The 27120-nt window shown below is 44.7% G+C and overlaps 1 protein-coding gene across 1 annotated transcript in view; it reads right to left on the reverse strand.

Moving 5' to 3' along the window:
- ALOX5 (arachidonate 5-lipoxygenase) overlaps positions 1 to 27120 on the reverse strand; it is an 846300-nt gene that overhangs the window by 317680 nt on the left and 501500 nt on the right. The window contains exon 10 of the mRNA XM_069610558.1: positions 24237 to 24415. Within this exon, the coding sequence (XP_069466659.1) occupies positions 24237 to 24415 (179 nt within the window). The remainder of the gene's footprint in view (positions 1 to 24236; positions 24416 to 27120) is intronic.

Below are 27120 nucleotides of genomic sequence, written 5' to 3' on the forward strand. Positions count from 1 at the left end.
GCTCTCGTAGACAGTGCAATCCTTCTCAAAAGGAAGTTATTTATTTTAGTTTTAAACAGAATGAAACCACTAACAAAACTAACTACTAAACTAAAAACTAAAAAAAATATTTATCAATAAACTGAATATCACCAAAAATAGCTTCTTAAACATCTGTGGAGGTGAATGGAGTCACACCACAACCACAGAACCACATTTTAATGAATAAGCAAATAAACAAAAGCAAACAAACCCAATTGCCATACATAGCAGTGGACGAGGGTATGAAAAACTTAATAACACCATTATGGAACAAGAAACTCTGCTCACAAAAATATCCCCAGAAAACTCAGTGTCACCTCCCCAATCTACTGAGCCAAAACGTCCAGTCTACAAATGGCCGTGCACATCAATGTGTAACATTGCCAAAAAATCTACCAACTCTTTACGCCAGTTCCTCAATCAGTATGTAAAAAGCAAAGACAAATTCAAAATGGAACTACTACAAAATATGGATGCCTGTCCAGTGCGCAAATACACAGGACTACAAAGACATTCATTAGCCTGCATTTCAGGACCTATTTGCAAAAGCACCTTCCATCATATCAAAATGATATCAACACATCATTCAACTATAAGAAGTCTAGTCCAAAAACTCTACTATGCTAAAAGTCCTGCTTTAGCAGTAACCAACTTAAATAACAATCTTCTACATGGAACAGCCAAACAACTACTCGAAGAAGTAGACCATATCCAGAGAAAATTTTTTGGAATTGAAAGCCACTTACAAAATGAAATAGATGTACAATAAACTAGCAACTACTGTACAAATAGCAACCTTCTATTAAACACATACAAAAAAGAAATACTAAAGTTTAAAAGTACCTCCGCTGAAGTACCAAACCATGTGTATGTGTGTTGCCACGGGACTTCTTATAAAAGTACCAGAAAAACTCTAGACATAATGTACAAAACAGAAGACAATGAAGATTCAAAATGGTTCCAATTATCTCTCTACCTTATAGCAGAAAACAAATACGATATTACTGACCCCTTAATACTTTGCATTTACTGCACTGCAAAACTTGACATCAACCAAACACCTTCACGTGCTATCACAAATAACTTAGAATTATTCCCACTACCAAAACCCCCGCAACAATTAAATTTATATGAGAGCATCATAATTCAGCCAGTGCACCCATTTCAAGCAATAATACGCCTCCAACCAAAAACAGCAAAATTACCTCCCTCTGAATTAGTCTAAGGCATTCATGGCAAAGTAGTTTATTTGCCATTAGATCTCACAGAAAATGTACACACTCTAGGAGTGCAACAGCCAATAGATCAATCTTTAATTGTCTTAATAAATGGCGTACCTACAAAAGACAAAGAAATTTGGCAACAACTCGTGGATTTACATAAAGTTAGACAAGCCCTGCAATATCTAAAAAACAACAATGAATACTACAAAGAAATTAATATTGAAGAAAACCTGAGAGAAACCATTGAAATAATTCAAGAGTCACCATAAACTGGTCAATTTGAACTTCTAAATCCTACTAAAGAATCCAATATTTTAGACCATTATACAATTCATCCTTTACACTCTAAAGACGCTATAGATGATGCAATTCAAACGTACCAAATGCGACAAGACAAAGGATCTCAAATCAGCATATGGGAAAAAAGTATAGAAGCACTTGCCTTTCTGCTACTCTTTTCTACTGGAAAAGGAGGAAGATACGATGATAGACCCACACAGATAACAGCATCAGAATATCGTTCTCTACGAATGTATTCTGACGACCCCAGATTCAGACAAAATGTGGAATACATATTCCACCTTCTCTTTGAAAGTGAACTAGCAACTCTATGCTACGAATTTGCACACACATTAAAATCAGGTACTCATTTTCAAAATATGTCAGCTACGCAATTATTACAAAAAGTGCAAGAAAAAGATGAGGTTTTACAGTCAAGTATTACAAATCTTTTAGCAAACATGCGTGGCACAAAAGAATACTGTTTCCGACATCACGGAGATGTACGCTGTATGATAAGAAATCTTGGCCTACCTACTTGCTTTGTAACATTAAGTTTTGCAGAATATGCATAGGAAGATGTACACGATTTCCTATGCATAGCAATACAAAAATAAAACAAACATAGATATAAAAACACCAGGAGAACTCTGCTCTCTAGATCCTGTAAATATATCAAGATATTTCCATCATCGCTTCATTGCTATGCTACACTTTATTTGAAATAAGACTGTTCCTCCCCTTAGAGAAGTTCAACACTTCTTTTGGAGAAAAGTATACCAAGCCAGAGGAGCACTACACATTCACATGCTATTATGGATTAAACATGCTCCTAAATTTGGTCAGAACATTGATGCCACTGTTTTGCAGTTCATCCAAAAATATGTCACTTGTGAAATCCCTTCACAAACACCACATAGTGACCTTCATGCACAAATTTTTCAATTTCAAAGACACACATGTGGTAAATATTGCCGGCACAAATATAAAAAAAGGGAAATACTACACCAAATGCCGCTTTGGTTTCCTTAGACCAGTTTCAGCAACAGGTCTAGTAAACAACTTCATGTCTTCAGTCAGACATAGTGTCAAAGGTAAATCAGCTACAAACACATATTACATAAAAAGAAAAGAATAATCAAAATACATCAATGATTACAATGCAATCATTGCCCTCCTGTGGAATCCAAACATAGATGTGCAGTACATTGCAGACAATTCCACTGCAGTTGCATGATATGTCACAGCCTACTTAACCAAAGCAGAAAGCTTCAGGGCCTCTGGGATGACATATTATCTGACAAAACACTATCACAGAAATTGTACAGTATAGGCATGAAAATGCTCTCTCATAGAGAATGTGGCTGCTATGAAGGTGCACACCATTTAACGGGTACTGCCTTGTATGTAAAAAGAGTTCTCAAATCATATGAGGACATAGAAACAATAGCCAAAAATGATTCCAACAGCCAAGACATTTTGAAAAACAGTTTACTAGACACATACTACCCAAACAGGAGTACCGTTTTGGAAACCATGGGTCTCTACCACGTAGCCCAAAACTTCACATACAAGAATAATGTTAAGCCAGATGAAAAGAGAAAGGTAGATACAGAGTGGTAAATTGTGAAGGCAGCTTAGTGAAACTTACCAAATGCAGCTTAATTAATCATATCAAATTGTCATTAAAAAGACCTCAACATAAAGAACTGTATTACATGTCCTTGCTACAACTTTTTAAACCATGGAGAAAAGAAGAAGAGTTACTGGATACATATGAATCCTATGAAGATGCTTTAAAAGCAAATGAAAGTATTATAACAGACGTAAACTTTACACTGTACCAAACAATGTTGTACAGTGAACAGCAACACGAAGAAGAACTCCAGGCCCAACTACAAGTGGACTCTCTTGACAGTAGTCAACGTTCTGTAACAGGAAGCCAAGAACCACTTGGACAGCCACTAATAGCAAATGAGGCAGAATTAGCCATGACAGAAGTAGAAAACACCATGGGCCTCATTACGAGTTCGAACGGTAGCCATGCCTGCATTACAGGCACGACTACCGCCGAACTCGCATCCGTCACCGTCACCCGCGAATGGGCACTTACCGGCCCATTACGAATTGAATGGGCCGGTAAGTGCCCATTCGCGGGTGGCGGCAATGCCGTGCTCCTCATCCCCATTCTGCCCCATAGGGCAGAATGGGGATGGGAGAGGGAGCAAACAACGGGCCATTACGAGATGGCCCGTTGTTTGCTCCCTCTTCCCCTCGTGGGACCCGGTAAGCACGCTTGGTTTTCCCAGGCGTGCTTACCGGTAATGTGGCGGAACGGGTTGAACGGCGTCGTCACCTTTTACGGCGCCGTTTAACCCGTTCCGCCAGGGTCGTAATGAGGCCCCATGTATCAGTATGAACAAGCTACAGAAGACTTTGCTGTACTGAAATCACAACTGAACAATGAGCAGTGTAACATTTTCCAAGAAATAACAAAACAAATTGAACATGGTGTGGAACATGAAAATAAAAACTGTACCTGCCAAGACTACAAACCTATACTGCTATACGTAAGTGGTGAAGCTGGTTTAGGCAAAACATTCTTAATCAAAATCATCAGCAAGTTCCTTCAACAATTTACAAACAACAAACTGTCAGCTGTTGTAACTGCCCCCTCAGGTTTAGCTGCCTACAACATAGGTGGTGTCACTTTACACCAATTACTACTCCTTCCAGTAGAACACCAAAACAAATTAGACTATTACAAACATTCCACAGAAGCTGCAATGGAACTACACAGAGTTGTGAAACAAATGAAAAGGCTGCTAATAGATGAGGTGAGCATGGTCTCCAACCTAATGCTGGCTTTGATTCACCTCAGATTACAAGAGGTCCTCAAAACAGACTACGACCAGCTCTTTGGAGGAAAACACATTATTGTTTTCTGAGATCTTCAATTGACACCAGTGAAAGCTGAACCTATTTTTAAAACCTTAGGGCACAAACTGTGCTGTAAAATTCTTGGCAGCATAGGAAATTGTCAACCTTTGGCAAAATTTCCACTACGGAGAATTAACTGAAAACATGCGCCAGTCAGCAGACCTCACATACGCCAACATTTTAAAAAGTATTAGAGTTGGTGTACTATCTCAAGAAGCACAATCAATATTAAAAACCAGGCACATCCATACACTCTATGGCCATAACTCATGTGCTACTGATGTCATGCAACAATTAGCACACAAAAACATCAATTGCCAACTCTTGCAAGCTGTTCCAAATTCAATGAAACAATGTTGAAAAAAGAAATGCAACTAATAATTTAAATTTGCTCCACAGATAAACTGGACGTACATGGTATGACACTACTCATGTGTCAACAAGCCACAACAAGACTACATACCCTAGAAAACTCTATCTCCAAAAAAAGCTGGTTTGGAGAAAATATTAAAATTATCTTTAAATTGTAGAGTAATGCTTAAACGTAACCTTGATGTGGAGCAAGGATTAGTTATTGGAGCAGTTGGTACAGTTGTTGGCTTTCAACCATACCCACGTGACAACAACATTCAATTTGTCAATATTCTCTTTGACAAACTATCAGATGTTAAAAGGATAGGACGCTCAACAGCCCGCTTCCTTCTTTTCGAAGACATGTATGTACGCAGAGAACAATTTTCACTAAATCTAGCATACGCAGTGACCATTCACAAATCACAAGGTCTTACCATAGATAAAGCATTATAAGATATTGGTAGCACAGTCTTTAAAGGACGCATGAGCTACGTAGCAGTATCACGCTTACGTACATGTGACGGGCTATGTTTAATCTTTTTTGATGCAAGTAAAGTAAATGCTGATATTCCTTGCTTCTAGAATACAATAGGCTGCGTTCCCTCCACACCCCCATCTGAAAACCTATCCTATTCCACAACAAGCAAAACGTTGTAAAAGAAAACTACTTCAAACTGAAACGATACAGGATATCACTACAATTCCTCCAAAGAAAAAAAAATAAACGAATACTTCATCAAATACTACAATCAAACAAGAATCTAGTGGTCAAAGTAACTCAATTACTCTTCAAAGAAGCAACACACACTCCAAACAAATGACTTCCACACAGAACTACCAGGCCCATTCAAATTTTCAAATGTAACTGCTGTAAATTGCTACGCAAATGTAGCAATAAATATTCTATTCCAATTGCCAACAAATATTGAGAACATTTACTTACACAGTACAGACCAATTGTGTTTGCAAATGTTAGTCCTTCATAGAAATGCAACCAACAATCCTGACAACACTTACAGTGTTCATGGAATAAGTCAAGAATTGGACTAATGTGCTGGAATTGTCAAATTCACTATAAACTCACAAGAAGATCCACAAGAATTTCTAATGTACTTACTACAAGTACTGAAAAACAAAAACATACCAATAAATGAAATATTTCAGATTTCATTCATGTGGAAACATACATGCACTCTCTGCAACCATGTGGCACAGGAAGAAGTCCCTAATGAACGCTTTGTGTATGTATCCATACCTAACTGTGAATCCATTCCATTTCAGCAACTTGTACAAAATGCAAACAATGGCAGATTATGTACTACCTGCAATTCAGAGAATCGCTCCACCTTACAAATACAGACACATAGTAAATACGTAATAGTAATGCTTTTACGTTACGATGCAGATGGTAGCAAAAACAATTGTAAATGACTGGATTCACACATGGTCAAGTATCACTTGGTAAAACAACCTTCACAACAATAGGTGTAATCTACCACGCAGGAGCCACAACCAATGCAGGTCACTAAACTGCATATATAAAAAGGAATTGTGGATGGTTCGAATGTAATGATAGTACCATTACTCTAAAGCATTGATTGCCAGTAAATCTTGTAAACACTTACTTAATATTCTTAAAACCAAAATTTTATACGTAATCTGTGTATGAACATAAGCAAAATTTCTACTTCGAAACTGTGCACAGTTAGAGTTCACCAACATGTATCTAACTGCCCCAAGATTCTGCAACAAGCAAACAGATAAATAAATACCACTAAAATGTAATAAGAAATACACAGCTAGACTACGCCAACAGGTATCTAACTGCCCCAAGATTCTGCAACAAGCAAACACATAAAAAAATACCACTAAAATCAAACAAGAAATATACAGGAGCTCTGGCTGAGCCTACACGGGTTGCAGGAGCAACTCCCCTTCCAACCTTTACTCTGCTGGATGGCAAAGTAAGCCTCTGGGCACATTGTCCAGCTGCCCCAAGGCCCTCTCATGATCGCGCGGCATCCCGCCGCTTATTCACTTTTCTTATCTGATGCACAAGTGAAAAGCATCAGAATTATCTGCGTTTCGCCGCCTAACGAAGTTCCTTACCTGTTTTGATGCACTGAAGTGCTTTCGCCATTGATTTGCACGTGGCATACCCCTTCCAAGATGGCTGCTCTGCTTCATGCGACCACCATCCGTATGAGGCAACAAGCTCTCATTTGATTTGATTGGCTGTACCCTTAAAGCCAATCCCTACTCATCGGCAGGCGAGCGCCAGCCCTCGGAAGAAGGCTGAGGAAAAAGGCTGCTGACTGAGCCTTTCAGCCCCAGTCCATCCCCAGCAGAGCAGGAGCTCTGGCTGAGCCTACACAGGTTGCAGGAGTAACTCCCCTTCCCACCTTTACCCTGCTGGATGGCAAGGTAAGCCTCTGGGCACATTGTCCAGCTGTCCCGAGGCCCTCTCACGATCGCACGGCATCCCGCCGCTTATTCACTTTTCTTATCTGATGCACAAGTGAAAAGCATCAGAATTATCTGCGTTCGCCGCCTAACGAAGTTCCTTGCCCATTTTGATGCACCGGAGCACTTTCACCATTGATTTGCACATGGCATACCCCCTTTCAAGATGGCTGCTCTGCTTCATGCGACCACCATCCGTATGAGGCAACAAGCTCTCATTTGATTTGATTGGCTGTACCCTTAAAGCCAATCCCTACTCGTCAGCAGGCGAGCCCCAGCCCTCGGAAGAAGGCTGAGGAAAAAGGCTGCTGACTGAGCCTTTCAGCCCAAGTCCGTCCCCAGCAGAGCAGGAGCTCTGGCTGAGCCTACACGGGTTGCAGGAGCAACTCCCCTTCCAACCTTTACCATGCTGGATGGCAAGGTAAGCCTCTGGGCACATTGTCCAGATGTCCCCAGGCCCTCTCATGATCGCGCGGCACCCCGCCGCTTATTCACTTTTCTTATCTGATGCACAAGTGAAAGCATCAGAATTATCTGCGATCGCCGCCTAATGAAGTTCCTTGCCCGTTTTGATGCACCGGAGCACTTCCACCATTGATTTGCACGTGGCATACCCCCTTCCAAGATGGCCGCTCTGCTTCATGCGATCACATCCCTATGAGGGAACAAGCTCTGATTTGATTTGATTGGCTGTACCCTTAAAGCCAATCCCTACTCTCTGGCAGGCGAGCGCCGGCCCTCGGAAGAAGGCTGAGGAAAAAGGCTGCTGACTGAGCTGACCGGCCATGCCGTGCTGCCACGCTGCCTTAGGTCCTTAAGCTCTGCCTTCCCAGCCTCCTACATGCACTTCCTCTAGCCCCAACTGCGGCAGACTGAACCCCTGGCCCGCCCAAGGCACCCACGGTGAGATTCAATGCACCTACACTATCACAAGCACAATTGTACTGTGCATAGCACAACTTGACTCAGGTTTTGACCGATTTTGGCCATAAAGTTACCCCCTGTGCATTCCCCTTTACTTCAAAATTATGTCTTCACTACAATACAATACTACAAAATGTATACGGGGCTCGCCATCCCGCCATTAACTCTATTGTCTCATGCTTGTTTACAACATGTCACTCTAGTCAACTGGACAAATCAAATACAGCTTGCAGCAGCCTGCTCAAATCACCGCCGCTCATGATTCCAATTCTGTTTTTTACACACCTAACGCCACCTTGTTTGTAAACAGCATTATACCCATAAATCAACAACTAGCCTGATATTGTACTTTACAGCCATTTAGCCTGATTTAGTATCTTACCTGCCTAGTGCCATTCAGCCTGATTTTGTTTTTCATATGCCCACTGCCACCTAAACTGATTTTGTATCTCATATGCCTAGTGCCTCCTAATCTGATTCGTATTTTACCTGCCTAGTGCCATTTAGCCTGATTTTGTATTTCATATGCCCACTGCCACCTAATCTGACTCGTATTTTACCTGCCTAGTGCCATTTAGCCTGATTTTGTATTTCATATGCCCAGTGCCACCCAGCTTGTAACTGCATCCTGCTCTTCATCCAGCACCACCTATCTTGATGTATATTTGATCCCAGATCTAGAGCCACCTCCATACCCCCTTAGCTATTCTACACACAAACTATGAATTTGCCAATGATCTATACTGTCCTGCTGAGGACCATTCTATACCTTACCAGCACCTTATCATGAAACCTACTTCACCATTAGTAGCCACAACACTCTACCCGAGCCACCACAGCAAATTTCCCAGCCAGAATAATCTGGCCACTAGAACATGCAATCTCCTTCAAAGAAACCTCAAACTCTGCGCTATTCTCCCCATAATCTATGAACCGCTAATTAAAACCTACCACCCTCTCATAAATAGCACTTCCAGTAGCCCACAGCCCAATACTAATATCTCCTCCCATAAAAACATCAAGACCAAACACCCACTCCAGCTTAATAGCCAGCTCACTCGAGACACCAACTCCCACCCTAAACATCCCCATAACATCCAGACACCATCATTGGAACCTACCCAGACTAGCATAAGAGGAGCCCTTATAAATGCCCGATCTATGATAGCCCACGCAACAGAAATTGCAGACCTGCTCCAGACCAATAATATGGACTTCCTTGCCATCACTGAATCCTGGCTTTATTCCGCAGCAGGCCCGGCAATCATGCTAGCCATTCCCGAGGACTACACTCTCCTTAGATTAGATCGTACCAAATCCCGAGGCGGAGGCCTTGCCATAATCTCTAAAACCAGTCTATCCTTGAGACTCTCTACACCTCAAAACATAGACTCCTGCGAATCCCTCACGGCCAAATTACCTATTTCTGACTCTCAGACCTTATCCATCCACCTTCTATACAGACCTCCAGGTCCCCAAGGTTCTTCTGAAGAAGACCTGTCCAATATCTTATCTGACAATCCCAAAAACGCCTCTCACTGTCTTCTCCTAGGAGATCTCAACCTGTGTTTTAATGACCTAGCTGACCTTAATGCCACACACATCAACAACTCCCTCGAGGAACTGGGCTTCACCCAAAAAGTGATGGATGTTACCCATATTAAAGGTAGAACCCTCGACTGGATGGCAGAGCACAATTGCCAGACTATCATCACGTCCATCAATCCACTATCTTGGTCTGACCACCACCTAATCTCCTTCTCCCTAGAGGCTACACCCACACCTCCTGACACAAACATAGCCCAGCCATTCCCACCAGAAATAAAAGAAACATCACAGTTGAAAAACTCACCCCATTGATTCTTCCCACCTTAAATTCCCTCCCTTCCAACACCGACCCCTTCACCATGGTAGAGGAATACAATAAAATAATGTTATCATCATTAGACGCCATAGTACCAGTGAAAATCAGAAAGAACAAACCGAAAAAACATGTAAACACCTGGTTCTCCCCCCACCTGAAAACAATTAGACTAGAAAAACGCAAAAAAGAACACATTTGGAGACAAGATCCTTCTGAAACCAACAAAAGTAACCATAGCAAAATAGCTGCCCTCTACAAAAAAGAAATCATACTTGCAAAACTCTCTGCATACAATTTGCGTATCACACAAGCCAACTCAAGGACCAAAAAACTATTCACTATTCTTAAAGAAATAGAAGCGCCCATTATAACACCAGATACCTGTCACAAGGATAAACTATGGTGCACTAGCAACTCTCCAAGCCAAGATTAACAACAAAAAAGAAACGCTCCTTGCTGCCCATAAGTCTAACAAAACCTCCAAACCTCCCAAGCCCTACATGCCTTTGCACCAACCACTGTCACCACCCCCGGAGTAACACTACCCCTGCTTTCACTTTAATAAAGTATCCATCTTAGAAGTTGAAAAAGTAATCCTCAGACTTAAACCTTCTAATTGCCACGGCGACCCGTGCCCAGCCCAAATCATAAAAGACGCTGCAGGTGACCTCTCTTCATTCATCTCCAAACTTATAAATGCTTCCTTTTCCACTGGCACCATACCCAATAACTTGAAACAGTCATGGATTCTCCCATTACTTAAGCAACAAACCCTCGACCCTTCCATACCTACCAACTATCGTCCTATCACCACAGTTCCGTTCCTGCCTAAAATTCTGGACTAGGTGGCTTACCTCCAAATCCAACAATTCATGGAATGTAACCACCTATTAGTTTCAGACCACAACACGGAACTGAAACAGCGCTAAATGACCTCAAGGCGCAGATTGACACTCTGAGAGATGATGGTAAGGTAGCACTACTGCTAATACTCGACCTCTCAGCAGCGTTCGACCTAGTGGATCACAAGATCCTATGTAATCACCTGGACTCCGCTGCCCATTTCTCACAAGCAGCGATATGGATTCAATCCTTCCTGAACAACAGAACAATGCGTGTCTTCTCTCCTATAGCATCTGCGGATGCCATACCCATTACATGTGGTGTGGCCCAGGGATCTTGTGTGTCCCGCACGCTGTACAACATTTTCACAAAGTCGCTTTTTAATGATCTAGACGGGCTGGGTATCACCTACGCAAACTATGCTGATGATACCCAGATCCTAACCCCGTTGATGGGAGACTACAATAAGGATTTGACCTTTGTGAATAGAGTGTACCTCATCATCCAGGCATGGATGGCCTCTCAGGGTCTATGCCTGAATGATGACAAGACGGAACGCCTTATCCTTGGCACCTCTGCAAACTTAAACAAACTAGGCCATATAATTACTCTAACTTCTTAATAGACGATAATAACATCACAGTAGCCAAGGAAGTCAAAACCCTTGGCTTTTATCTAGATTCTACTTTTTTTTTTTTAATTGGTTTTTACAACAACCAAATGTTAACCGTCAGACCCGACATTTTCAGTTACAAGTTTCTTAGCATGCATTAGGGTGTTATTTATTAATTTCTTCCTCTCTCCCCCTCTTTAACTCAAGCTTCCACCTCAATTCTTCAGACTTCCCTCCTCTTGGGGTTCATCCTCTTTGCCGTTCTCGGGCATGTCATATTTACTGGAATTGGCATGGGAGGACCCCGACAATGTGGCTACCATTTGTCTCCATGCTATCAGAGGTCCCACTTCATCATCCTCCCCTCTATTGGCTGCCTCATACCATAATACTGTCTCAGCGTCTGCGCATTTCAGGAGATCGTTCCACCATACCTCTAGTCTGGGTCTATAGGCAGCTTTCCAGCTCATGGCTATTCTCCTTTTGGCCAGAATGTAGGCCAGGTCCTTGGGTTTACATACGTGTTTCAGTTTGCGTGGTCTGGTAAATCCCCCCATCATGCATGCACACACGTATTCCACATCCAGCTTGATTCCCTATTCAGTTAGTCGTAGTTTGATTTCCTCCCCGATTTTTCCCACCTCTGGGCACGCCCAAAACATATGGATCATCCCGGCATCCACCTCCCTGCACTTGGGGCATTTTTGTACTCCCAAATCTGGCGATCTTTTGAGGGGTCAAGTACGCCCTATGGGTGACGTATAACTGGATCTACTGTAGCCTCGCATTCCTAGACACCTTTTTGTGATATCTCTGAGCTCTTTCCCACTGCCCGTCTTGCATTGGTTCTCCCGCTTCCTCCTCCCAGTCCCGTCTCAGTTGGAGCGGCTCCTTACCCACTCTAGACATCACCAGTTCGTAAATCCAGGATATTTCGTGCCCTCCCTCTGCGATATCATACATCGTTTCTATGATTGTATCCGGTTGTTCTGCTAGTGCTATTTCGGACCACGTTTCCTTCACCCGTTTAACTATTCTATTATATGTGATATGTTGCCCCATATGTATCCAGTTTCATCCACTATCGTTTGGAAGTCCAGTGCCTTCCCCTCTTGCCATATATCTCCTAAGGTCGCAAGGCCTACCGGCTCCCTGTGTTTGCAGATCCCTTTCCTTAGTTGCTCATCTACCCCACAAATGGCGCCTGCGGGGAGCATGGGGCCGGGTTTCCTAAAGCTCGGCACGCTTTGTGCCAAGTCTTCCAGCCCAGTGCCAGCAATCTCGATCTCCCATGCATCTCTGGTTTGGTTAGCCATATCATTTCTTTTAGGAAGTAAGGGTCGCATTCACCCCTCAGCAATCTAGATTCTGCTGTCTCGTCTTCTGACAGCCACCTGGCGACATATTGTAATGCCCTGCCAAGTGGTATATCTCAAAGTTCGGGAGGTTTATACCCCCTCTGTCATAAGTGTTCTGTAATTTCCATAGGGACACTCTGTTTCTGGAGTTGTGCCACAGGAAACCTCTGCATAGACTCTGGAGTTTAATAAAAAAGCTTTTGGGCAGCATGTGCGGAATATTCACGAAAAAATTGAATAGCCTAGGCAGAACCACCATCTTGAGCAAGGCCGCCCTTCCCACCATGGCCAGGGGAAGCTTTGCCCAAAACCCCATGCTGTTCTTGATTTCTCCTACTGCCCTTTCCGTGTTGTATTTGTGCTCGTCTGCGATCGTGTGATATATGTTAATCCCCAGGTATCTGAATGTTATGGTCTGCCAGGCTATCTGGAAGATGGGTAAATTCTCCCGTGGGACTCCCCTGTACCTCCCCAATGGGAACATGCTTGATTTTTTGGGGTTGACCGCTATGCCCGAGAGAGTCGCGTAGCGATCCAACACCTCCAAGATGTTTTGCAAGTTTTCCTCTTGGTACCGCAGGTATAGCAGCATATCATCCGCATACAGTGATATCAATTGCGGTCCCCCCCCGGTGTAGACCCCTATTTACTCATACTGCTGTCTCAGACAGATCGCCAGTGGTTCTAGAGCAAGGATGTACAGCATCGGGGACCATGGGCAGCCCTGTCTTGTGCCTCTGCTAAATTGCCATTTATCTGAGATTATCGCTCCCGTTTTGACCCTGGCTGTTGGTGAGCTATACACCATTTTCACCCACCACAGGTACCCTGGCCCCATCCCATATTCTTTCAAGGCCGCCATCATTCAATCCCGCCTTACTGAGTCGAAGGCTTTCACTGTGTCTAGCGAGACTACTGCTATTTCGCTTGGGTTACCCTCTGCCTGTTCTATAATATGGTGGAGCCTCCTGTGATTATCGGATATGCTTCTATCTGGGACATATCCGGTTTGATTGGGGTGTATACGTTTATTTATTACCCGGTTAAGTCTATTTGCCAGCAGAGACGAGAGGATTTTACTGTCATGGTTTAGCATAGATAGTGGTCTGTACGACCCACAGTCTGTGCTTGGCTTGTCAGGTTTAAGGAGCGGAATAATTACCGCCTCCATAAGAGATTCCGGCAGTCTACCTTTCTTGAAGGCCTCGTTTAGCATTGCCAGTAGCGGGGGGAGCACTTCTTGTCTATACGTTTTATAGAATTCACTGAGGAGCCCGTCTGTCCCAGGGGCTTTGCTCGTGTGCAGATTTATTACCATATTGTGATTGGGGCATCCAGGTTCTCCCTGTCTCCTTCACTTAATTTAGGTAATCCTATGTCTTCTAGCGCCTCCTGAATCTCCTGCTCTGCCGTCTCTCCTGCATCTTCATAGAGATGTTTGTAGAATCTAAGGAATCCCTTGTTCACACTCTCCTGGGTGTTCCAGACTTGGCCCGCTTCTCCCATTATCTCTCTAATTGCTGATCTTGGTGTCTCGTTCTTGTATAGCCATGCAATCAGCCCCCCTAGTTTGTCTCCCCCTGCGTGTTGTCTTTCAATGTATTTTTCATAATTCAAGTTGCATAACTTCTCCCAGATCCCACCACATGCCTGTTGTAATTGACTCACACGTTAGGCGTCCTCCTGTGAGGTGCCCCCTCTTTTCATAATTGCTTCTAGTTTCTTTCCCATCTCCCGTAACTCTTGCACTATGCCGCCTTGGAGCCCTCTAGATTTGGATATGGCCACACCACTTACTACCACCTTGAAAGCCTCCCACAGGGTACCCTCTGATTCCACGCTTCCAGTACTATTTCCGAAAAATACCCAATTATCTCCTCCCGTAGGTCCTCTCGTAATGCAGTATCCTTCAATGCCTTGGGTTTAAGCCTCCATGTTGGGATCCTGGCTCTGGGGGCTGATGTCGCCACACCAGGACCAGAGGGGAGTGGTCCGATAGTATTCTCGCCTTATATTTGCCCAACAAGTTCCGGAGTGACGAACATGTAATCCAGTCTCGTGTGCAAATTGTGTGGGGAGGCATAGTGTGAGTAGTGCCTATCAGTTGGGTGTTGCTGCCTCCATATGTCTTCCAGCCCAAAGTCTCTTAGCAGGGCTTGTAGCATTTTTTGCTGCTGGGGTGGGCTTATCTAGTTTTGTGTCTGATCTATCCATTTTGGGGTTCAGCATTCAATTGAAGTCCCCTCCCCATATGTTTGCGCCTCCTATGTGAGGACTGATCTTGCTACATAACATCTTGAAGTAGGCCACTGTGTCTTGGATGGGGGCATATCTATTTATGATGCACAGTTCTCTGTTCTCTAGCAGCCCCCAAATCACTCCCATCCTCCCATCCGGCTCCACTGTGGTCTGTAGCATCTGGAAGGGTACATGTGGTGCCACCCAAATGATTACCCTCCTGGAGGATGCCGAATACGTTGCTCCTATGGTGGTCCCTCTCCACTTTTTCTTTACCACCTCTTGTTTCTCTTTAGTGAGGTGGGTTTCTTGCAATAAGGCTTTGTCCACTTTTTGCCTTCTCAGGTACATCATTATCTTATTTATCTTCAGGTAGCTGTTGAGTCCTCTGACATTCCAGGTTACTATTGTAAGGTCTCCCATTATCATCTATATCCTTCCTGCCTCCCTCCCTCCTTGTCCTTCATCCCAAGAGTACTTGGCGTGGATCATGCGCAGAGGCGCGTAGGTTCAAGCTTGTTCCCTAACAACTACCACTACAAACTCCCCAACTCCCTCGCACCCCCTTCCCGTCCCAACCCCAACTGTTGCCCAGCTCCATCCCTGGATCTCAGGTGATCCTGCATCTGTTCCTATCCGGCTAAACCGGTACTGGGAACCCAACAGGGGGTTACCTCACTACTGGTAACCTGACTAACTTATCTAGTGGGGTGTGAGTTCAGGTACTCTGTGTCTCCCTGTCATATGCCACATTTTACCCACCATCCTCTTGCTTCCAATACTATAATGAAGTCCCATTTTCACAGCACCTCGGCCTCCGGAAACTCTGCATCGGTTCTCCATGCCACTCTCCTTCTGGTCGTTTTTCCCTTCCGGGCAGTTCGGTGCATCCAGCCACTCCGTTACCTCCTCCGGGATATTAAAAAATAATGTTCTGTTCCTGTGGAAACCTTCAGCCTCACCTGGTACATCAGCATGTATCTGTGGTCCATCTCGCATAGCCTCCTCTTTGCTGTTCCAAAGTTGAGTCGCCGTTGTTGCACCTGAAGTGTGTAGTCCAGGTATGCAGTGATTGACGCGGATGACCTTTGAATCGTGCCTCCCTTTCGAAAGTATTCCAGGATCTTTTCCCTGTCGCGATAATTTAATATCTTGGCTATGATCGGTCTTGGGGGAGCACCCGGGGGGGCTCCCTGCCAAGGCTCTATGCGCTCTCTCCACTGCAAATCCCTGAGTTAGTGTTCCCCCTTCTATTTCTTGCAGCAGCATGGTTTCAATATACTCAGTGGGGTTTGAGCCTTCTTCTCCTTCCAGAAGTCCCACAATCCGTAGGTTGTTTCTTCGTGCCCGTCCTTCGGCTTACTTGGCTCTGTTCTCCAGATTGCTCACTTGTTGTCGTAAGGTTTGGATCTCCGAGGTAGCTGTGTTTGTCTTCAGTTCTTTTTCCAATTCGCCTGTGCGCTCCGCTATAGTTCTAAGGTCCTGTCTCAGGAGGTTCACGTCTATTTGTACTGTGTTGATTTTGGATTCCAGCGTCTCTTTTAGTGCAGTCATAACAGCCTCCAGTTTCGTTTCCCACGCCACTTTTAAGTCTGAAATGGCCTCTAGGATCTGCTGGTCCCCCCGTACTGGGGAGGCGTCCATCTGGGCACTTCTGTCTTTGCTCCTGGCTCCCTCCGATGGTTGCAGAGTTTTCGTGAGGACCTCCATCGTAGACTGTTAACCCTTCGTCTTGGTCTGCTTGGATGCCATTCCGGTATATTACAGTGTTACAGTTCCGGGTGGGTGGAACCTGGGTGTGCAGTATTGTGGCTATTCGCTTCTATTCGGCGCTGGGCTCAGTGTGGGGGGGCTATCCGCTGTGTCTTGTCGTCGGGGGGCCAAGAACTTTCCTTCGGGTGTGAGATTTTTGAGTAGCCTTTAGTCTCTTGGATCCCAATTGGGCAGTGCCTCTGATTGCTCTGTCCCTCCGCACCGATGTCAGGTGCCACTCATACAACTATCCTTGGGGGCAGTATTTTATTCTGCTTCCTGTGGGTCGTGCCGACTTCGGTCCCTCAGATTGTTACGCAGTGTTTTTGTGGCCAGCCTCTGCCTGCCCCTCCGTTTAAAGCACCATCCTTGTCGTATCCGGGGTGCTCTGGCCCGTCTGTTCTCCCCCCGGGTGGTGGTCTCTTTTGGACTTGTTCAATGTAGTGCTGCCTGGGTCAGCCCGACTTATTTATGGCATACAATGTGGGCAGTCTCAGTCAGTTTTGCGCGTACCTGCGCCGCCTCTCTGTGCTTTGGCTGGAATCCTTTTCAGCACGGCTACGGTGGGGGTATCTTAGTGTAATGCAGCTGTGTGATGCATGCCGTCAGGGGTGGGCCTATGACTATATAGTCCCCTGGTTTGACAGTTTTGGCGGTCAGCCCACTGGTGCCTTAACATGTGCCTCCGCCAGCCGTCCTACATTGCCCAGGCACAGCTTCATGTGCTGCCCCGTGCAGCACGTGTGTCTCACGTGTTCCTTGGTTCAGGTAGGCCACAGTGTGCCAGTAGCAAGTATTCCTTTACTGCTGTACCATGTTAGGAGTCTACCCTTTTTAACAAGCCTATGTCTTTCAGGGTGGTCCGCACATGGGGTTGGATGTCCGTCTATTGTTGCAGAATGCTGGGGCTTGCCTTCCGTGGCTGCTTCTTTTAGCCCTGTGCACAGGGACGTTTTTATGGGAGGGCAAAAGGGGCACTTGCCCACGGCCCCCAGCTTGGAGGGGGCCCCAAAAGGCTGCCTGATCTAAAGAAGTAATATTCCTTTGTTCACCAGACTTAAATAGCACACATCAGGATATTTTATGGGATGGTGCTGAAGCTTTAAACCTATTGCCTGTCTATTTTGGCAAGTACATTCTGCCTCGATCAATTCATCATATAATTCTTTCTGTGTTCATTGTGGTATATTGGGTATTATGTTGATCGTGTGCAATGGCCAATTTTGAAATGCATATTGGTAAATTGAGTTCCACAATGGTTCAGATGTTAGCTCAGTGTGTTATTGCAGAGATGGGTGGTCCTATGCAAGATTAGAATAGCCCATTCCTGTAAAGCTGGCTGAGCCTTTCCTGTGGCTGAAGTTTATAAAACTGCCTGCATATGTACTTGGTCTTGCAGCACAACAGGTGCTTTTATCAGCAAACTATCTGCACCAGATAGGGGTTGCTATAAAAACAAATATGTCATTGTTATGGTGAAGGTCTAGAAATTGGTTTGTTCCGATGGGGTATTGTAACCACCTATGTAATCACCTGCAACGGTGAGCATAAACTGTTGGTCCCAGAGATGAATAAGTATCCAAATTTGGAACCAAAGCATTCATGCCTGTATCCTGCCTTTGCCAGCAGACAATACAGTGATCCTGGTCAAATCATCTAATATGTTGAACATTACTGTACTGTCTTCTGTGAGGTTTGCCTCCTCGCATGCTGGTGGCATCATCTAGCCCATTACTTGATCTTTCTTCGTATGCAGGCCATTTCAGTGGAAGAGGTGGTAGACAGAAGGAAGCGGACCAGATGGTGCAGGACTCGGGCAAGCATATTTTAAAGTCTGCTCCATTGACACAAAAAAACGCTTTGCATTTTTTTAAAAGTCAAAGGTTTTTCTGCACGTTTATAAATGGCAATTTCACAAGAAGACCAACCCAGATTAAATCTGTTAAATAACACTGATTGGTATGCTGGTGCTTATATACTTCTTTTGATGATTGAGAGAATGAAGCTAGAATCATTCTGTGTTAAACCATTCTATAATATTTTGTTTTTAAAAATTGTCATGTTTGGTAATGTGTTTGGTGTACTTTCCAAGTCAGTTTTATAAAATGAGATTATTTTAGTTCGTGGTAAGAACTGGTAATAAAAGTGTTCAAATGCAGAAATTGCTGAGTTGGCACCAATTCCAGATTCACCCCTTAAACAGTGTGTATAATGGTGGGCACTCATTTAATCTTGTATTGCCTAGCCTCTCGAAATTGCCAGTCCCTAGACCTTTCAAAATTGGCGGCCCTTCAGAGAGATTTCCTTCTCAGGGTATGATCTTCAAAGCATGCTCTTTCATGGTTTCACTGGCTATAGTGTTGCGTCCACTATAATAGTGAGCATTGATATATTGCACACCACAGGCACTTTATTCTTTTGATCTCTAATGGCAACACTATTTGAAAACTATGCCCCACTTATAATCTCATTCTGTCTGGATACAGACACCTTCCTGGTAGTTTCTAATCTGCATCCACTATCCATGCTATCATATGTGTATCTTTCTCCTTCCTAACAATTGCTCTCCTCTATCCATGCTTGAGCATGTTTGCATTCTGTGAGGCAGCAAATGTTAGTTCTCTGTCTATTCTGGGTTACATGTACCTTTTACATACAGCCCTGGATCAATACTACAGGCTGCATACCTTCCTGGAGGATATTGATAAAAAGCCTCCTGTATCTATGGTAGAACAGAAGTAACCTCTTCGTAGACTGAAAATGTTGGCCTTCAAATGGTAAGCGGACTTAAAGGGAGTAAACTTCCTTATTTTTAATGCTGTGAGGCAGCATATTAACATATGGGTTGTGATTGTGGCAGGGGGGAGTACGATAGATATTCTTGATCACTTAATTCCTTTGGTTTGGTGGAGGGGGGCCCCAAAGATGTCTGTGCCCAGGGCCCTAAAAGTGCGTAAGATGGCCCTGCCTGTGGGAGCACTAGTAGCATGATTCAGATGGAGCCGGCTTCTCGTTTGCCTCTTTCGATCCGGCTCCAAGCTTGCAGCAGTGTAGCGGTCTGCGTTGTGCAGGCGGACCACACTGGGAGCTTGGTGTTGCGTGTCAGCTCTGAGTGCTGTGTCTCGCGCTCTGTATCCCCCTCTCCTCGCGTTGAGAGTGTGCTGTGGGCGGACTCTAGAGGGAGCCTTCATAAACCTCGTTATGTTTCTGTCCGGCCCGGGACTTGGAGCACTGTGATGGGCGTCTCGATGTGTGAGGCTCCCTGTGCAGGCAGTTTGCAATGAACACTCTCAGCTCCCCCTTACTTGGCTGTTCTTCCAGTTTTCCATGCCTTCTGCAGCTGCTTCTCCCCACACCACCCGGCCCGGTGCGCTCCACGCTCTGATGCTCGGGGTCACTGCTCCGCTCCCCGGTTTCTGAATGTAGCGTCTCCGTGCGCTGCCTGTAGCGTCTCTGTGCTGGTTTGCTCGCCTTGTGAGTAGGAGTCGACTCTCTGTCGCATCTAGCGTGCCTCTCCTTCCGTGCACTTCTGGTCTTGCTGTTAGTCTCTCCCAGATGCCGGGTCTGCTGATTCTTTCGGCGGGGCTCCTCTCTGTTGGCGCTGCAGCGTCCAGTCTCCGAGTCCTTTGTTCGATAGTGTGGCGGCCATTTTGGTTGAAGTCTTTTGGATCGCTATTTTCCTTACATTCGAAAGAACTTATACAGCGTAGATCGGATTCAGCTCCTGTTTTGCACATTGCACGCCGCTTGTGCTCCCATGCTTGTGCCTGCTTTTTGGGTGGGTGTTCAGTGGTTTGGACGGAAGGTTTTCTCAGGATGATTGTTGGATTCTTGGGAGCTCCACAGCCACCAAGAGTTCTACATGGCCAGTTAGCCACCCCCCCTTATCTAGATTCTACGTTAAGCTTTAAAAAACAAATCAATTCCATTGCTGCATCCACAGCCTACACATGCAAGCTAATCACAGCAGCTAAACCCTTCCTCTCAACTAACAACTTTATCACCTTGGCAAGAGCCCTTGTTTTTTCCAAACTGGATTACTGTAATGCCTTATATCTAGGGAGTAATAAACACATTACCAACAAAATCCGGATTCTACAAAACAACGCCTTAAGAGCAGCCCTATTTATTCCTAAGAAAGCCCATCTTTCTGACCATAGAAGAGCTAATGACTGGCTGTCCACCAACGATAAAATATTACTTAAAACAGTGTCCCCCACACACAAATGCCTTCACCAAGCAGCCCCAAAATATCTCATAGACAGATTTACGAGACAACTCTCCAACCGACAAGAACTACTCCTAATTGTGCCCAGGTTGAAACGCACAAAGATACTGGAACTCCCTCCACCCGGCCCTGAGGTACGACCTACCTTATCCTTGCTTTAGATCTAACTTCATCCGCTGGATCAAGGAAAATGACTTCTAACTTCTCAATTTATATGCACCAGAACTCCCACTTCCTTTTGTAAATACTATATACACTGTCTTCTGTATCTTTTACTGTGCAACTGGTTCTGGCTGTGTCTCTTAAACATGTAACTCACCAGTTGCATGCCTATACTGTACAAACTGCCCTTCACGTCTTTTGTAAATAATGTATGATGCTGTATAGAAATGTATAAAAATGTATAGTAATGTAACCTAAGCTGAACAACCCTCTTGCTGCCTATTGCGCCCTGATACCTTTGGGTCTGGCGCGCATTACAAATATTAAAAATTACAAATTACAAATACAGTTAGAATACGCCAACAGGTACCTAACTGACCCAAAAACTCTGCAACAACCCAACAGATAGATGAATAGCATAAAAGTAAAAATAAACAATTAGAATACACCAACAGGTTTCTAATTGCCCCAAAAATCTACAACAAGCCAACAGATAGAAGATTAGCAAGAAACAAGAAATAAACAGTAAAACAATGAAAGAAATATATTGTACCACAACATAGATTTTTTTTTTTTAATCCAGCATGGATTTTTTTTCCCACAGACACATTGATTTAGAAAACAAACACAGAAACTGAGCAAATTGCGCAGTACACTGGTTTGAAATACAGTACTTGTAAAGTACTAAATATAAGGGTCAGAAAAATACAGAAATGTCTATTATGCAATGCAATAACTCATTATGAACTACCTGCTCTAATATATGATCTTTTCTTATATCACAGAGATCGAAAAAAGTATGTCTGGTCCAGTTACCCATGTCATGAAAAAACTGCATACAACCACAAAAAACTCAACAAGTAAGTATCCAATAAATAAACTCAGAAACGCTGCACTCCTTGTTACAAACTCTATGATCTTAACTGCATAACATAGCCAAAAGTTCACATACAAACTCTTCAAATGAAACAGTACACAAACTTTTGGGTTGTGCATATTTGATGGGTGTTTGATTCTATGGGTGTGTTATGCTGCAGTGGTTGTGGCCAGGGTCTAGAGTCTAGGGTGCATGGCCTACGCCTATGGCCTTGGGCCATGCACCCACAACTCTAGGCCCTGGCCACAACCACTGCAGCATAACACACCTATACTACCAAACATTTTGACTGTAGTATGTGGGCTGCTTATAGATTATATTAATAATAATCAATGCTGTACTAACAACTCAAAACCAACCTCATACTAAAGTAAATTAGCTAGTAGCGCATTCATTATGTCCGCGGACAGCTGCTACGACCGCGGGCATGGCGAACACATCAAGGGCACCTGCCACCTAAACAAATACAATATTTGACCCATCTCCTACTCCTCAACCCTCCCCAATCACTCCTGGACACCAACACACTCCCCAAAATTGCATTTTGCCTCTCTTTGCCGCAGCGGTGTCGGCGAATCCAAGATGGCGGGCTCATCGAAACAATGTGATGTGCCTCACGCCTCACCCCAGACAATCGGTGAACACGTTGCATGTCCACGGACATGACGTATGCCGATTATCAAATCGGTGTCCTGTCCGCGGAACGAACAGGGAAGTGTGTCCGCGGAGCGAACATAGATATCACAATTTGTTTTGCCTTACGTTTCGTCCATTTAAAAAAAAACTTTGCGCACCCTGCAGCTCAAACCGCTGGACGGATTTACACCAAATTAACAAAAGCACACTTTCGGGACTAAGCCGTCACTCCTGCCACACATTTGGTGGAAATCCGACCAGCGGTTTGAGCTGCAGGGTGCGCAAAGTTTTTTCCCATTATGTCTCTGGGAAAAAAGACATTTTGGGACCCCCCCCTATAACTTTGTCCCCCCTGAACCAAACCTCACTAAAATTTGCAAAAAAAATTCAGAGTGGGCCATATACTTTTTTTGCAAGTTTGGTGGTTGTGTAATAATATAATGCACAAATCACAGGATGTCTTGCCATTGATTCGAGCTAATAGTGATTCAGGGCATTAGCTCAACTAAGCCACATGGGACCCACTAAAGGAGAGGAAGAGCGTATGGCCGTACAAAGGAGACCGGGTGTGTGGATCATTCTGAAGAAAGTCACAGGCTTCATATAGCTCCCTTGGTCACATCCCTGGCACCAGCGAGTCCCTGTAATGACACAAGGACTCTAGACTAGTATAATGTGTGCTATGGAGGGTGCGGGGGGGGCAACCATTGAAAAGTACACAGTGGGGGTCATTTTGACCCTGGCGGTAGGGGGTCAACGGCACCGTTAAGGATGCCGCTGCCGTTAACCCCCTCCCGCCACATTCCGAGGTCCCTTAGCAGGTCCCACCAGGAACGGCTGGTCTAACCAGCCGCCCTTAGCGGGACCCGTTAAAGGACCATGGAGCTAATAACGGGCCCGCTATTTGCCTCCCTTTGGGGGCTCAAATGGGAATGGGGAATGGTTTACGAAATGGGGACTTTCCGGGTCCGCATAGGTCGGAATGTCCTGGTAAGTCCCCATTCCGTCTACCCGGACCCGGGTTTGGAGGCAGCCATGGTGCTAATAGCACCATGGCTGCCTCCAAACTCGGAATGACCCCCAGTGATTCTGAGGGATTATGCTACGATTAACATTTCCGAAACAGTTTCTTTTCTCAGGGCCACACCCGTCAATAACAGGCTACACTATAAGTTACAAAGACACTGACCCGCTTCGGAGAATACTCAGTGATATGGCAAATATGCTCACAGCATGTCACTGAGTAGCTCAAGAAGGGCACGCTTTCTTAATGAAGCCTGGATGTAGTAAATGCATTTGTAATGTCCTAAGCTTATATTACAATTCAGCATTTTCCATTCTTACCCCCGCACTTATGTATACGCTAACATGCTTAACTAGACAACAATTGAACTCTGAGGCATTCCGGTACAGTGTGACTAGCTCATTAAACTTAAAGTACTTATTAAAAATACATCTTACTTTAAAATTGCCTTCCAGACTTTTAGGCCATCGTCTCTGTAGAAATAATATGGAATGTCTTCAGTACTTTCCATCTCATTCATTTGAATCGCTTTCGGAAAGCAGACGGAATCGTATGTAAGATGCTCCATGGCTCGCACAACGAGTTCGACATGCCCCCCGCCACCTGTAGCGTTTGCCTGAAGGAATCATTGGAACATATGCATTAGTATACACTCTATTTTGAACTGGATAGAACACCTGCAATAATTTCCACTTCGTTACCACACATCAAAATGCCCTCCTTCTGAGACCAAAAGACCACTGCAAAAGGGGAAGACATGGATTTAAATTGAATATCTCACAGGCAGATGGCTGTAATCCAAGATATGGCAATACAATGGTAGAGGCGGCTGTAGACCAGAAAGATCACCCATGGCACACACAGAACATGCTCAAAATGATGCTGCATATGGGATACTAACTCAACTGGTTGCCAATGTGAGTCCCATTCCCCCACAATGCTGGTCTGCCAATCACAGTTCCAGGTAACGTGATCTGTACCGGAGTGGGTGGTATGGCGGGGTTTTGCATCGTTGGATTGCTTTCAGGTAGAGGTGTCTGTCCTGCCTATGATTGCAAGTATTGCCTGCTAATCTCTTCAGTGCGTTCTTTGGTCACTATTAGGTCTCTCCGGAGGGCATTAGTCTCTTGTCGGGCAGAATGAACCTCAGCACGAAGCTCTCCTAGTAATTGGGCCTATTGGTCCATTTCTGATGTCTCCATGGTGCCCAGGTGGATTTGTTATGGTAGGCTTCGTGTTCTGTTACGCTCACCTGGTATCCACAGGGACGCCAGTACTTGTCATGTGATAAGATCCTGGCAGGTCACAACAATCCACATGGTGGATGCCATTCATACATGTGGGCATTGATTACAGTTAAATTATGTGCCAAACATGTCTTCACAGTGTGAGAGCCCACAAATGTACACTGAAAAATAAAATAGGACATAATGTTTACCAGTCTGCTCGTGGCGATTTTCATACAGTTTGCTATAATGTCCGGGAATAATTCAAGCAGCTGAGAAGTGACGCATGATTCGAAAGACCTTTCAGTTACCTGACCTTCATGTAGAGGGCCCAGAGAAAGCAAACACTGGATCCAAGGTTAAGCTGCACCAGAGGAATGGCAAGAGGTTTCCAGGACCCCACAGTAGGAGGGAGACAAATCCAAAATGGCTGGCAAACTCTTTAAAGACTTGCCCCGGACCTTAGGTGCCATAACTCACAAAGATTCTGAAATAAGGAACTGCTAACAGCCCCATACCATTCACAATCTCAGGTGTAGACTTTTAGAGAGTCCAACCCCATTGGGGGATTGCAGGGCTATATAAAACCAGAGGCTCCATTTGATAGTGTGGATGTTGGGTGTGGGAGTGGGTTGCAGCAGTTTGGAGGAGGTTGGAGAACGAGAAAGGAGTTTGAATGAGGCTGCAGCAAGAGAAAGGAGTTTAGGAGGTGGGAGTGGCGAGAGTGGTCTGCCGTGGGATTTATAGTATTTTTCCCTTGTCTACTGAAAAAAGGCGGTCCTTGCAGTTGGACTAGGAAGCTCACCCTTCAAAGCCAGCAGTGCAGCATGGAGTGCAGTGCGGGAGTGGAAAGTGTGTTCTGCCATGGTCCACTGTGCAAGGCTGTGAGCTGGAGAGCAGTGGCCTTGAAACTGAAAATACTGCTCATCCTGTGTATTATCGGCTGAAGCAGACACCTGATAGGGTGAGTTGCAGGCTGGATCTCCGGTATCTTTGGCACCTTTGGCTGGTTACTGCTTCTGTTTGTCTATGTTCCATAATTACATTTCATAATTATGTTTTGCAACTGACATGAGATTCTTTCGCCTTTTGAGACTCTGAGAAAAATAAGCAGTATGCCTCAATATGGCTACGGAGTAAAGGAGGCATAGCATCACCTACTGGGGGCATCTAACCCAGTGGTTTTTCCCAACAAAGTAACACACGTAACCCATTCTTCTTGAAGGGAGGCCCGGAACTGGGTGAGGCCTTTGATCTACCTGGGGGGGACTTGTTGCTCCCCTGGCGTTGGCTGCTCCAACGCGGTGAGGCAACTAGGCTCCACACCGAAGACTTTTACGTTTACGGCTTAAGTGCCAAATCACTCCCCCCCCCTCGGGCCTCTAGAGCTGACTTACCAAATTTGTACATCAATGATTCTTAGGGGGGAAATAACCTTGCATGGTGGGGGGAGGCCTTGCAACATCAGCGACAGCTCCTTCAAATACAGAGGGTACTGGGATTTTGGACGACTCCTTTCAAGCTCTGCTATCTGCCAGCTGAGGCTTACTAAAATAAATGATATATTTGGAAATGATTTTGCATTGCAAGCAGGTGGAAATACAGGTAAACTTAGGCGCGACCTCTTCTAAGGAGAGAATTACTTCGCCGCATTTTAAGACCATACCTGACACATGCAATAGTAAGGCTCATATGGTGAAGGAGGGGGTCTTTACTGTTATGGGCCCTAAAGCTCCAACTTATTTCCCAGACCCTAAAAATAACTGGATTGAAACAGCTGAATGTAAACAATAAGATGATCAGGAGCCTGTCTGTCAGCCTGTATTGGTTCATACCTCCTTGCTTCCGCATGTGTCATTGGCTTCCCAGGGTTCGCAGGTTTGTGAGTTGGAGGCCAAGATTTCCTCTGTCTCTGCTTTAGTACTGCCAGAAGCTGATTCTAACACTTGGCCTTGAAAGGTGGTTGATTCTGTAAATGTGCTTGCTCAATTTAAGGGATGTTGTAACCCATCTAGAGTTACTTTGGGAGGAGACGGCAATGGTCTTCTTCTATTGGCCTCTGCTTCTGCATCCCCTCCCCAATTTCTCTGATCAA

Source organism: Ambystoma mexicanum, chromosome 8 (assembly GCF_040938575.1).
Source record: "Ambystoma mexicanum isolate Mex_15411 chromosome 8, UKY_AmexF1_1, whole genome shotgun sequence".
Taxonomy (NCBI): Eukaryota; Metazoa; Chordata; class Amphibia; order Caudata; family Ambystomatidae; genus Ambystoma; species Ambystoma mexicanum.